The sequence below is a fragment of the Triticum aestivum genome, chromosome 5D, assembly GCF_018294505.1.
Source record: "Triticum aestivum cultivar Chinese Spring chromosome 5D, IWGSC CS RefSeq v2.1, whole genome shotgun sequence".
NCBI classification, from domain to species: Eukaryota; Viridiplantae; Streptophyta; class Magnoliopsida; order Poales; family Poaceae; genus Triticum; species Triticum aestivum.
Window position 1 is genome coordinate 523,965,477 of NC_057808.1, and position 13,260 is coordinate 523,978,736.

At 44.7% G+C, this 13,260-nt stretch overlaps 2 protein-coding genes across 2 annotated transcripts; one reads left to right on the forward strand and one right to left on the reverse strand.

Moving 5' to 3' along the window:
- Nucleotides 1-3,561: 3,561 nt before the first annotated feature.
- LOC123121093 (putative F-box/LRR-repeat protein 23) lies at nucleotides 3,562-4,736 on the reverse strand. Its single transcript, XM_044541020.1, has 3 exons — nucleotides 4,730-4,736; nucleotides 4,204-4,573; nucleotides 3,562-4,096 (listed from the first exon to the last, which is right to left on the reverse strand). Exons 1-3 carry the CDS (start codon nucleotides 4,734-4,736, stop codon nucleotides 3,712-3,714), a joined length of 762 nt encoding a protein of 253 aa, XP_044396955.1. The 3' UTR covers nucleotides 3,562-3,711.
- Nucleotides 4,737-8,491: 3,755 nt separating this feature from the next.
- On the forward strand, nucleotides 8,492-13,109 carry LOC123123446 (glucose-1-phosphate adenylyltransferase large subunit-like). The gene is made up of 15 exons (XM_044543953.1): nucleotides 8,492-8,801; nucleotides 8,886-8,999; nucleotides 9,089-9,262; nucleotides 9,416-9,508; nucleotides 9,801-9,884; nucleotides 9,966-10,021; nucleotides 10,269-10,362; nucleotides 10,521-10,633; nucleotides 10,909-10,981; nucleotides 11,272-11,352; nucleotides 11,716-11,802; nucleotides 12,155-12,259; nucleotides 12,350-12,456; nucleotides 12,556-12,616; nucleotides 12,832-13,109. The coding sequence occupies exons 1-15, from the start codon at nucleotides 8,628-8,630 to the stop codon at nucleotides 12,931-12,933; spliced, it is 1,518 nt and encodes a 505-aa protein (XP_044399888.1). The 5' UTR covers nucleotides 8,492-8,627; the 3' UTR covers nucleotides 12,934-13,109.
- Nucleotides 13,110-13,260: the final 151 nt, after the last annotated feature.

The following is a 13,260-nucleotide window of genomic DNA, read 5'->3' on the forward strand; positions in this document are numbered from 1 at the left end:
TCATGTATTTTTCTTCTAGTCCTTGAAAATGAGACTACTTTGAGCAATTAATTGGGTTGATCGTCTTGCTTTAATGCATACAACTTGGCCAATTAATTTTCCCAAATGGTAAGTGCACATATGTGTGGCACAAAATAACACCGCCCTGACGTTTTAATAACTAAATTGCCATAAAAAACGAAACCCCAAGAAAAAACTGAAGCTTGTCATGCAAACAAAAAATTGTCATGCTTCACAACTAAAGTTGTCATCTCCGGGTAACTAAAGTTGCCATAAAAAAGTTAGGACGGAATTGCTCCGTGCCACACGTGTGGCACTTATCAGGTCCTTAATTTTGTAGATTGTGTTATTTGATTGTGTTGGGAATTCAAAATTTTGTTTCCTTTAAAAGTCTGCGAATAACTTCAATCCTGGATTTGCCACTACATCAGAGCATCTACAATAGCTGCCCTATATCTCTGTGTGTGTGGGGGTGGGTGGGTGTGGAGGACTCCATCAAATTCAAGGGTCTCTCTCCCATATAGCTCCACGCTCCCCGGTCTAATTGGCCTAGTTGTTTAGGTTCCTAACTAGACGGGCTCTAATCTCGGTCTAATTGGTCTAATAGAATTAGACGAGAAGGCCGCTAGGATTTTTCTCTCTAGTTTTCTCGCAGCTCTTCATCCTGGATGTTGAAGCTCTGCCGGACTACTACTTCGGAATGCGTGGATACCTCGGAGGGGTCATCTACTTTGACTCTCGTCACAGAGAACATTCTCATGGCTGAGAGGTATAACCTAGCTGCAGGAATCGGCGGGACCTTCATGCAGCATCGACTCGTCACTGCTTCCACCACTCTGCACCATCCGTGAGTTTGATCATTACCTTCATCTTCATAGTGTTCCTAGGACTGATTGTATAGCTTAATTGTTTTTGCTGCGTATCATGTTCCCCTTTAGCTTCGTCCCCTAGGTGGTGCCCTTCCCAGCTGTTCAGCGATATCGACGCATGCATGAAGTTGTGGGAGACACGAGCGCACATCGTCGCGCAAAAAGCATGTTGTCTTTCTAACGATGGCCATGATCAGGACATGGAAATAACGATGGCCATCAGGAAATAACGATGGCCATGGGCTTATCGTCTAATTCGAAGCTTTCCTCGAAGCAGTCCTGCACCATCGATGCATGTCAATCTCTCGATAGATATAGCAAAATGATTATCCAGCCCCTTTTAACTAATCGCATTATTTTTCCTTAATCCATCCCGATCCCATATATATCTCGTATGTCCTGACCCAACCAACAGATGTCCCGAGCGACCTAATCTTGCATGTACAACCCACCCATCCCTCTCCCTGTTGGAAATATGCCCTAGAGGCAATAATAAAGTGGTTATTATTATATTAATCATGATAAAAGTTTATCATTCATGCCAGAATTGTATTGATTGGAAACTTAAATACATGTGTGAATACATAAGCAAATACCAAGTCCCTACTATGCCTCTAATAGACTAGCTCGTTGATCAAAAGATGATTAAGATTTCCTGACCATAGACATGAGTTGTCATTTGATAACCAGATCACATCATTAGAAGAATGATGTGATGGACAAGACCCATTCGTTAGCTTAGCATATGATCGTTCAGTTTATTGCTACTGTTTTCTTAAATGTCAAATACATATTTCTTCGACCATGACCCCCTCGTCCCCTCCCTCGTCGCACCCGTAGACGACGAGGAGGACCCCTCGTCACACCCAGCGGTTGCCTCTCCCATGCACCCATTCCTCGCCGCCGCCAGAGGGCGTGACCGGGCGGCAGCGGGGCCCATCTCCTCCTCGCACGGGGGTGCTGCGGCGGGGCAGCCTCCTTGGCCAGGGCGGCGTGCCGGCGTCGGGCATGCCGAGGACAGCGGCCCTCGGTGATAATCCCCAAGTGTAAGGAATCATCGTAGCAATTTTCAAAGGTGGAAGTGATAAGTATGGAGTGTCGAACCCACAAGGAGCTAAAGGTAAGATCAATATTCTCTCAAGTCCTATCTGCCACTGATACGACTCTACGTACACCGAACATTTGCTTCCATCTAGAAACGAGAAATAAAACTACGTTGTGGGTATGAAGAGGATAGCTTTGCATGATATTGGAGAACTAAAATATAAAAATAGGTGTTGTTCTCATAAAGTTAGAATATATTACTATATATTATAAATAGCGAGTGTGGAATAATGATGGGTCGGTGTGCGGAATTATCCTAGGCAATTATTAACAAGATCGGTAGTCGGCATTGCAATTTCATATGAGGGAGAGGCATAAGCTAACATACTTTCTCTCATTGGATCATATGCACTTATGATTGGAACTCTAGCAAGCATTCGCAACTACTAAAAATCATTAAGGTAAAACCCAACCATTGCATTAAAGTATCAAGTTTCCTTTATCCCATACGCAACAACCCCCTTACTCGGGTTTATGCTTCTGTCACTCAAGTAACCCACTATAAGAGAATCATGAACGTATTACAACACCCTACAGCAGGGATCCCTCACGTATGCGCGGCACGGATGGCACCATAGGACAACACCAAAATAAAACATACAACTCAAACCAATCTAGATCATCAATCAACCCAAAGGACAAAAGAAATCTACTCAAAACATCATAGGATGGCAACACATCATTGGATCATAATATGTGGCATAAAGCACCATGTTCAAGTAGGGGATTACAGCGGGGTGCGGGAGAGTGGACCGCGTAAAAGAGATGAGGAAGGTGATGAAGATGGGGATGTTGATGAAGACGATCACCGCGGCGATGATTCCGCCGGCGGCACTCCAGCCACCGAGAGAGAGGGGGGAGAGTCTCCCCCTTGTGCTTCCTCCTCCATGGCCTACCCCCTAGATGGGGAGAGGTTCTTCCTCTGGTCCTTGGCCTCCATAGCGATGATGGCCCCCTCCGGGATCCTCCTCCATGGCCTTCGGTGATGATGGCCCCCTCCGGGATCCTCCTCCATGGCCTCCGGTGATGATGTCCCCCTCCGGCAGGGTGCCGGAGAGGGCCTATTTTTCGTAGCTACAGAGGCTTGCGTCGCGGAACTCCCGATCTAGATTTCTTTCTGGAGTTTTCTCTATTTATAGGAGCTTTTGGCGTCGGGGAAAAGTCAAGGGGGTCCACGAGGAGGTGACAAGGCAGGGGGCGCTCGTGCCGCTGAGATTGAAGAGCTCGGTGGAGATGCGTGTGTAGAGCCACTAGATGATGACAAGAAAGTCCTTGAGCCAGCGAGGGTTGTGCGGCTCGGGAGGAGAGGCATCGGAGATGTGGTGTAGCAGCGGCCGAGGTGGATCTCAAACAAGTGGCGCCAGTGGTAATAGTTTCGGCTATGGAGATAAAAAACTGTGGGGATGAAGGGGGGTAACATTAGTAATTGTGTCGCTGAAACAGAGAGAGGGAACGGTGAGGGTGGTGATGGAGGAGGTGGCCAGGAGAGTTTGGGTGACGGGCTGTGAGGGGTTGCCGGCACCGAGGTTGGTCGTGGTGCGCCGGGACGCCGGAAGTTAGGGAAGGATCTAGAGAAAATCCGATACCATGAAAACTGATCGAGTTCTTTCCTTAATCACGTGTCACGTCCAGAGTACAAGGGGATTACATATAGGAGGGGCGACGCCCAACCGAAGCCAGTAGGTGCACGGGATCGTACGTAGATCGTGGGGAGACCAAGGTGGACCGAGTCACCTGTCTAACAGCACTCGCAGTCGTAGTTTCCGTAATCGTTGCACTCATCTTCAAAATCAGGAACGCTGACACAGTCGTCGTTCCCGTAATCGGAACTGTAGATGTGGATGGGCTCAGCACGCCACTCGATCATTAGGTTCTTGATCCTGGCGAATTTCTCTCGCAGCGCACGCTCGCCATCATCATTGATCTGGAAACAGTCGTGCAACCCAAGAACCTCGAGGAGCGGGCATCTCGCAAGGACGTCGGCCAGTTCTCCGGCGTTCATGTAAGCGCCGTCGAGTTCGAGGGTACGCAGCTCCAGCACAGGTGACTCTCTTATCACATTGATGGGTCGTGTCCTGAAGACGTCGCACCATGTAAGCCGAAGGGTAGTCAGTGAGGGCGACCTGCAGACAGTAGTGCCAGCCATCTTTCTCATAAAGATGTTCTAGGAAAGAATGAAATTGATAAAATTTCGAACAGAAAGCTAAGTGAGATTAGAATAGAAAAACACCTTTCGAAGATATACTGTAGGAGCTCATCGGTGACGAAGGACATCCCGGCGAACACCCGGAGCTGTCCGTCGGAACGGTCCACAGCCGCTTTCGCCATTGCGCACAGGACAAAATCGTCCTTCTCGAACACGACCTCATGGTTCTGCATGTCCACGGCTCGCCACACATCTGGCAACTTGGCCGCCTCTAGCCACGAGCGGCACACGAGGCCGGCGCCCATGAGGACCTCCACGGCGCCGAGACTGACGAAGATCGAGGCGAGGGCGTCGAGGGGCATCAGCGACCAGTCCCTGACCGTCGGCTCCAACAGGGGCGGTGCCATGTCGTCCATTGATGATCGATCGATCGATGGGTCTGGTAAGTTCAGAACTTAATTTTACAGAGGCGGGCCAGGGACGTGAACTGTCCGTCTTTGACTGTTGAAGACGAAGGGCTTGCTTCTCGCCTGCCAACTCAATAGTGTTTGCAGTTCATGTCCGAGTTGAACTAGACGTGTGTCCGTGTCCTAGTGTGTCTCTGGCTTGCATGCCATGGCGTGGTGGTAGCTGAGTGCAAGTCGGATTCTCACATTGGCCTAATTCTTGAAACTTGAATACTGAAAATTAAGTACAAATTTGATGTTATAGGGACCGAAGAAGATGAAGCAGATTGATTCTTTTCTCAGAGCTATCCAGGTAAATCAGCCTGGACCCTGAGTTTTGAATCTGAAGGAAATGCAACTATTTCAGAAGCCGGAGTCCAACTTTATATAAATTTTTGTGTAAAATATTTTTAGTCTAATCCATGAGAATGAAACTACTTTGAACAATTAATTGGGTTGATCGTCTTGCCTTAATGCATACGACTTCGCCAATTAATTTTGTAGATTGTGTTATTTGATTGTATCTGGAATTCGAAATTTTGTTTCCATTAAAAGTCCGTCAGAATAATTTCAAATCCTGGATCTGCTACTAGTATATCAGAGCATCTACAATAGCTGCCCTATAATACGGCATAACCACTTTTTATCTTGTCCTTGAGAATGAAACTAATTTGAACAATTAATTGTATTGATCGAATTGGCCAGTTATTTTTGTAGATTGTCTTATTTGATTGGGTCGTTGCTTCTATTTTAAGTATCGAGTCGTTTGAAAATTTTGAAAAATATACATTGAACATTTATAGTATCCATTGATTTTTTTAATATATGTTGAACATTTTAAATAATACACAATGATCTTTTCTTAATATACAATGAACATTTTTGAAAAAAAAATATGAATACATGGGTTGAATTTTTCTGAATATGCATTGAATATTTACTAATTAATACGTTGAATTTTCATAATAGATGATGAACATTTTTGTAATTAAAAGGTGAGCTATTTCATAAAATATGATGAACATTTTTCTTAATACGATGAACATTTTGTAACACACGGTTAACTTTTTATATAATACATAATAAAGAGAAGAAAACAGAAAATAAAAAAAGTAAAAGCAAAAAGGAAAAGAAATTTAAAAGCAAAACCAGAACAAAACAACTGAAAACCGGACAAAACAGTGAAAAACTGAAAGCAAAAAAACCATAGAAGAAAAACAAATAAAAACACAGGAAACAGCAGCGAAGGAAAACGGCACAGGAAATCCGTACGTGAGCCGGCCCATGTGCCGACTCGCTTCAGCGAAGCCGCAGTTCCTAGACGCACACACGCGTCAAATAGGATCCACCAGGCCTGGGTGCCCGGGTCATGTAGCACTAAATTAAGAGAGAATTACTTATTTGGCCCCTTCTTAAATTCTGCTTCCCTTTTTGGCCCAAAAAACTTGTTTCTTCCCTTTTCGACACTTAAACTTTATTTTGTTCCCTATGTGACACTTTCGTCGGTCTTGGCTAGTAACGGTGTTAAGTCTGACCTAAAAAAACCGTTTTACCCCTAGTGTAATATGTGACCCGATTATTTACATACAAACACAGAGGTCTCATTGTTGAATAAACAAACAAAAAATAGTACTATGTGTATAATCATAAAAAAGTATTGCAGGGGAATAATGATAATAATAATATGAGTGAAACAATGACGATAAATTATTTTTTTGCGGGATAAAAAGAACAATGACGACAGATCCAATTGATCAACAGCTAGCTTCTACCGGTGGCGTGAGGTAATAGACGAGCATGCACTGTTCCTGGCAAAAATCGATTAAGCTGCTAGCATCCTTGCTTATTGTGCTTGCTTTGCACGTAGCGTGTTAGCTCCTTTGAAGCACCGATACGCACACAAGTACGTACTACACGACAAGCATGCACACACACTCAGTAAGCACGCACGTATTGACGCATGCAAGCGGCAGCAAGCACGCAGCCATCACGCACGCATCACGGTACCAGCAAGGCGGCAAGCAAGCGGCGGCGGCGGTGGCAGCAATAACCGGGGGCACGCTCGCGCAGTCGAGCCCAATACTCGATCCAATCTTTTTTTCTGACATATTACCACCAGGGGCAGCATTGTCTTTCTACATGCCATTTAACAATGCCGGATGGAAAAACGGATGAAAATGTCAGATAAGGAATAGAATGAAGTTTAAGTGTCAAGAATGGAAGGAAAAAGTTTTTTGAGCCAAAAAGGGAAGCAAAATTTAAGAAAGGGCCGAATAAGGAATTCTCTCCTAAATTAACCGCTTGCGCCAAGTTCTAGGACCGCTAATTTAATTGACTCAATAAGAAATGGTGTGAGATTTCACATGGCAAATTCACAAAAAAAAAACTGCCAATTAGATCATGGCAAATGAGAGTGTGCAACCCATCCCGTACATTTTACCCTGTAAAAAAGTAACCATAATACAAATAACGGGCGATCTACATCTCAAAAAGGAGAAGGCCCTTTTGAATGTAGTGGATAACAACGGAATGGGGCTATCGAATTAATATGTATTCGAATCTTGGGAGGTGGTAATCACCGACTCATATTGTTGATGTTATTGTTGCTATAATCAAAAAAGAAGTGTCCAAAATGCCTCTAAAAAGATCAGACAGAAGTAAAACGAGTTGTAATTGTACATGCATATAAAGAACCCAAACATGGTAACAATGTGATAATACGATATGATGACGGTTGCCATTAATCAGGAAGGAAACTCAAAAGAATTGAGACTTTTTTTTTTGCCAGGAACAAACTAGAAGTACTAGCTGTACAGTCGCCATGTAGTATTTTTGTGATGTACCTAATTGTCACCGTTGCATAACCATTTAGCCCTGATTTATAGGATAAAAAAATTATAGAAAATGAGATGACATGTATCTGAAATTCTATGAATAGAAATAAAAAAAAGGTGTCATTTGGTTCATATAGGATTTTTTTTCACTGAGTCCATGTTAATATTTATTTTCCTATAAAATGTAAAGGATAGGAAGAATTCCTTCATAGAAATAGGATTCTACTCTTATCTTACAAATCAAAAGGCTCTAAAGAAAATTTTCCTATACAAATTCTATCCTATGGGATTCCTACAAATCAAAGGAGGACTAAGTTACCTCTGATCCAGCGCAACACAACCCCGCCGCCCCGGCAGACCCCACGAACCCTCCACCAAACCAAGCGATGCTATGCTGATCAGACGCACTGCGCCGGCGGTGCCCATCCTGAATCTGCAACGTCACCATCTAATCCGCCGCCAAGAAACTTAGAGCATCTACAGCCGCGATGGGCAAATCGGCCCCTCAAACGCCCGCGGATGCGTCCGGGCGCATCCGCGGACACAGACCGGTCAAGCCTCAAATAATGCAACCCACATCCGGATACCACAAATTAGAAACCTCAAATCCATATTATTACATGCGAAGGTTGTCCGGTCGCCGTGGCCATGTCCGGCGGCCGGCTGCGCTTCCTAGAGTGGTTGTCTGGTCGTCCGCAAGGTAGAGTAAGGCATGGGACACGAGCCGGCTCACAGGGCTCAAGGCGCCGCCGTCTCCCATGCCCTACTTTTCCTCTTCGGAGCCCGGAACCCGTTGGGTACCATTGGACGTCAGATCGATGATGGATTTGTCCTAAAACGAGCCGGCGACATCCACCATGACTCGGTTGTGGTGCACCATACGGGGCGCTGGAGAATGCGTCTTCGCCTCGCCGTTGTCCACCGCCGCGAGCGCTGCCGCCGTCTCCCGTGCCTGCTGAGAGTTAGTGAGGAGAGAAGGGTCGCTCTCCGTAAGTCTAGCATTTTCGGAGGCAACTCTATGGAGTAAAAATAAAAATGTTCCCACGTGATTCTCCACATACGCCAAAGTGGACACGTGGAACGCAAGGAAGCAGCAAGTCTATCGTGAGGCCGAGCTGAGGATTGGACGCGGCCACCGCACACTCTCGTGACACTAGCGAGCACGCCGCGGGCGCAAGAAGCACAGCCCAAGCCAAGCTCCCGGCCGGGCGGATTCATTGGTTGCGCGATGGACCTGCGCGTCGCTGCCCCCGCCTCCGTGGCCGCCGCCGCGCGCCGGGGCGTGCTCGGAGTCGGATGCGCGCGTGTCCGGCCGCTCCAAGGCCGCCGCCAGTGCCGCCCCTCCGTGCGCGTGTCCGTCGCGACCACGGAGTCCGCCGCCGCAGCCGCCGCCGTAGCAGCCGTAAGTAACACACGTCCCCCGTCCCTCTCAGTCCCAGCCACTAGCTAGCTCTGGTCATGCAGTTCACGACTCTTTGCCGTTCAGTCGGCGGCCGAGGATGAGGAGACGACGAACCCGAGGACGGTGGTGGCGGTCGTCCTCGGCGGCGGCGCCGGGACGAGGCTCTTCCCTCTCACCAAGCGCAGGGCCAAGCCCGCCGTGAGTTGTCACTCCTCTTTTTCCACGACCCGCCAAATGCGAGTAGATTATTTGACAGACATCGATTGTACTGGTGCTACCCGCCGCAGGTGCCGATAGGCGGCGCGTACAGGCTCATCGACGTGCCCATGAGCAACTGCATCAACAGCGGGATCAACAAGGTGTACGTCCTCACCCAGTTCAACTCCGCCTCCCTCAACCGCCACCTCTCCAGGGCCTACAACTTCAGCAATGGCGTCGGCTTCGGAGACGGTTTCGTCGAGGTACCACGTCCTGCAATTCAATTCAGACCGCTCATACTGTAGGGGATAATGTATTACGGATGGAAGATGCACTGCTTCAAGGAATCTTCGGGTCTTGCTTTGATTATCTGAAACAGGGATAACAGAGTGGAAACTGACTGTTTGTTTTTTCAGGTTCTAGCAGCAACTCAGAGGCCTGGATCGGAGGGAAAGACGTGGTTTCAGGGTACCGCCGACGCGGTTCGGCAATTCGCTTGGCTTTTCGATGTACGTTTTCTCTCAGCGTGTGTGAGTGAGATGCATCTTTCTTTCATCACTACAGACGATGAATCGCGATGCAGGGAGTGTGCACGTGCTAGGTAGAAAAATGTTCATGTGGTGTGGTTTCCCCATTGGTGTTTTGCACAAAGCCATTTTCCACCCTAAGAAAACACAGAGCCTCTTGCCCCTGTTATACCGATATAGTTCCAGAATCAAGAACCTGGGTTCAGATGTGTGTTCGGTTCCGCTACTGGAAACCTCATGCTTGTAACACTGCACTTTTTTTTATGCTTTTCAGGATGCCAAATCTAAAGACATAGAGGATGTGCTGATTCTTTCTGGCGATCACCTCTACCGTATGGACTACATGGACTTTGTTCAGGTAATTTACCACATAAAGATTGTTTTTCACACTTGTCTGTTCAAATGTGGTTAAATTGTTGTGGCGATTCCACATATGCAGAGTCATCGGCAGAGAGACGCAGGCATCAGCATCTGTTGCTTGCCTATTGATGGCAGGTGATTTCCTTTCTATTTCAGTGGCTAATGTACATAAAGTCACAAGTGGCCTCCCACTGTGCATCATCTACATGCAGAGGAAATAATAAAATTCTTCAAAAAAAATTATGTTTTTGAAAAAAACGAATTGCCATTGCTGTGTTAAGGCAAATGTTTGATTTTTAGCATATAATAAACTCTTCGATTTAACACTCTCTTAGTTTGTGTCTTGTGGATTAGAGATGAATAATTCTATTTTCAATGTTAGCCGAGCGTCTGATTTTGGTCTAATGAAGATAGACGACACAGGAAGAGTTATTTCATTTAGTGAAAAACCGAGAGGAGCTGATTTAAAAGCAATGGTAAGTTGTGTTGATCTCTTCATGCCACTCACCTATCCTGTCCACACACTAGAGTAACATTCTAGATGGCCAAGTGCACTGTGTATCAGTTAGTACAACACTGAGAATGCCATTCAAATAAAATAAAACAGAAGTTCATGGACATTTGTTTTTGGCAGCAAGTTGACACCACTCTCCTCGGCTTACCGAAGGAGGAAGCAGAAAAGAAACCATACATAGCTTCAATGGGGGTATACATATTCAAGAAAGAGATACTTCTAAATCTTTTGAGGTACGCCAATTCAACTTACTGGACCTAAATTTAATGTCAGTTGAATATTCTCTTTGATTCTTCCCTGAAGAAAAGTATCCAGTTCTCCAAATACAAGGCAAACTGTCCAAGTTCCAATAAACATGGAAAGTACTAAATACAAGCTGTTTCATTTTCGAATATTTTATGTTTTAGTCTTTTTGGGATAATACCTTATGTTGTAGTAAGGTACATTTCTCATAGAACAACTTGATCACAAGTAGATCTTAATATGCAGTGCATTTTTGTTAGGTCAGATGGCGTTTTCCCACTGCAAATGATTTTGGGTCTGAAATAATTCCAGCTGCAGCAAGAGAGATTAATGTAAAGGTACGTGGATACCTAGCATGTGATGCTGTCAGCATCACCTACTGGTGCATTCTTCAATTGCAGTCGGGCATCTAAAACTGCACAATTGAAAGACAGAAAAGTAGGATGATGGCATTGCCAGAATATTGCCATTTCAGTTCCCTATTACTGCACTTGTAATTTTTTGTTTCAAAATGTTAAAATTGTATCTTTTATGTTTTATTATTTTCCGTAAACCTGAACTTTCATATGATGTTTTTTTACGCTGACTTCCACATGATGTCGCTGGTATCTAATATTTAAAACTTTAGGCATATCTTTTCAATGATTACTGGGAAGATATTGGAACTATCAAATCCTTCTTCGAAGCAAATCTTGCCCTTGCTGAACAGGTATGGGTAGTCTGTGAAAACTAATGGCGAGCTGCCTCTTTATTTCGTTATCCTCTTACAGTCTTTGCCCTTCTTTTCCTACACCACTATGTTATTGGTTCTGGTGTTAGTCTTATTCAATGTAAGGTGTTAATAGTTACTCTTATGCAGTATCACTGTTTATTGGTATGGCCCAGTGAGGCAGTAGATATATACACTGACACTTTACAAGGTGCAAGAATCATAGAGAGCACTCTACAAAAGAGATAAATACAATGTACTAATGGTCATAATACGTATGAACAAGCAATAAACTTTTATTTTGCAAGAAATAAAGTGGGAACCTGAACCTTTGGTAACATGTCATCATCTTTTTGTATGCAGCCTTCAAAGTTCAGTTTCTATGATGCTAGCAAACCGATGTACACATCACGCAGAAACCTACCACCATCTATGATCAGCACTAGTAAGGTATGTGTTGCCTCTGGGCTAGTATGACTCCCATTTTGCACTATTCTTTTCTTGAAAATTCTGTGTGTACCATTTTTACAGCCCAAAATTCTTTCTATTAGATTGTGCCATCATTATCACCGTGCTTTGCCTTTGCACCCTTAGTTACTACTCCCTCCGTCCCAAAATTCTTGTCTTAGATTTGTCTAAATCCGGATGTATCTAAAACATGACTTGATACATCCGTATCTAGACAAATCTAAGACAAGAATTTTGGGACGGAGGGAGTAATATCTTACTATAAGTGTTCAGTTACTCTTCATAAATCGATTTGGTTGCCGTGCCGCCTAACATGTGTGTATACCATTTGCAGATCACTGATTCGATCATTTCCCATGGATGTTTCTTAGATAAATGCAGGGTAGAGCACAGTGTCGTTGGAATCCGTTCTCGGATAGGCTCCAACGTACACCTCAAGGTTAGGCCTCTTGCTTGCAAAAATCATAAACAAAAATAGGGATCCATTATAGCCTTCCACAACAGCAAATGTGGTTCTCCATTTCTTCAGGATACGGTAATGCTCGGTGCTGATTTCTATGAAACTGACATGGAAAGATGCGACCAGCTGGCCGAAGGAAAGGTTCCGATTGGGATCGGGGAGAATACTTCGATTCAGTACGCATGCATATTTACTTCCTAGCTCACCGCTCATCAATTTAGACATCGCGTTGTATTACTCTTGTCTGACAAATGTCTTCCTCTTGTTCTGCCCAGAAACTGCATCATTGACAAGAATGCGAGGATAGGGAAGAATGTGACCATTGCTAACGCCGAGGTATGCATGATGTTCTCTGCCACCTTGTTTCTTCAAGAACAGTCGCATAATGAATATGAATCAACAAGCTATGATCCCCCAATCTTGCTCTAATTTGATAAGATTTGTGTAGCGTTCGTTGGAAATGCTATTATTCATTTCCAGTGAACCGCCCTTCGGAGTTGGTGTCGTCCGAATATTACTGAACATGTGGTTTGCTGTTGGGTTCTTTGCAGGGTGTACAGGAATCAGATAGGGCGTCAGAAGGCTTCCACATCCGGTCCGGCATCACGGTTGTGCTGAAGAACTCGGTGATTGCGGATGGATTAGTCATATGAGCTGAAAAGGCGGTTCTCCAGTCCAGCAAGAGAAATAAAGAATTCGTTTGTACTCTTCCAATAAGATGCGTGGCAACCCTGAAAATGCTCCTTGTGTATAGGAGATGACTTTGGTTCTCAAACATGCAATGTCGTATCACCAAATTGCTTTAAATATTCAAATAGCGTTGTCAATATAACCGAGGTTTTAAATTTTGAAAACAGAAAACTTCAGTACCTCATCGAAATATGTGAAATTTAACAAATTTGAAGAATTTCACAAATTATTTTGGTTTTCGATATATCAAAATTCACCTAATTCTATTGATTTTTTATTAAATTTAAATT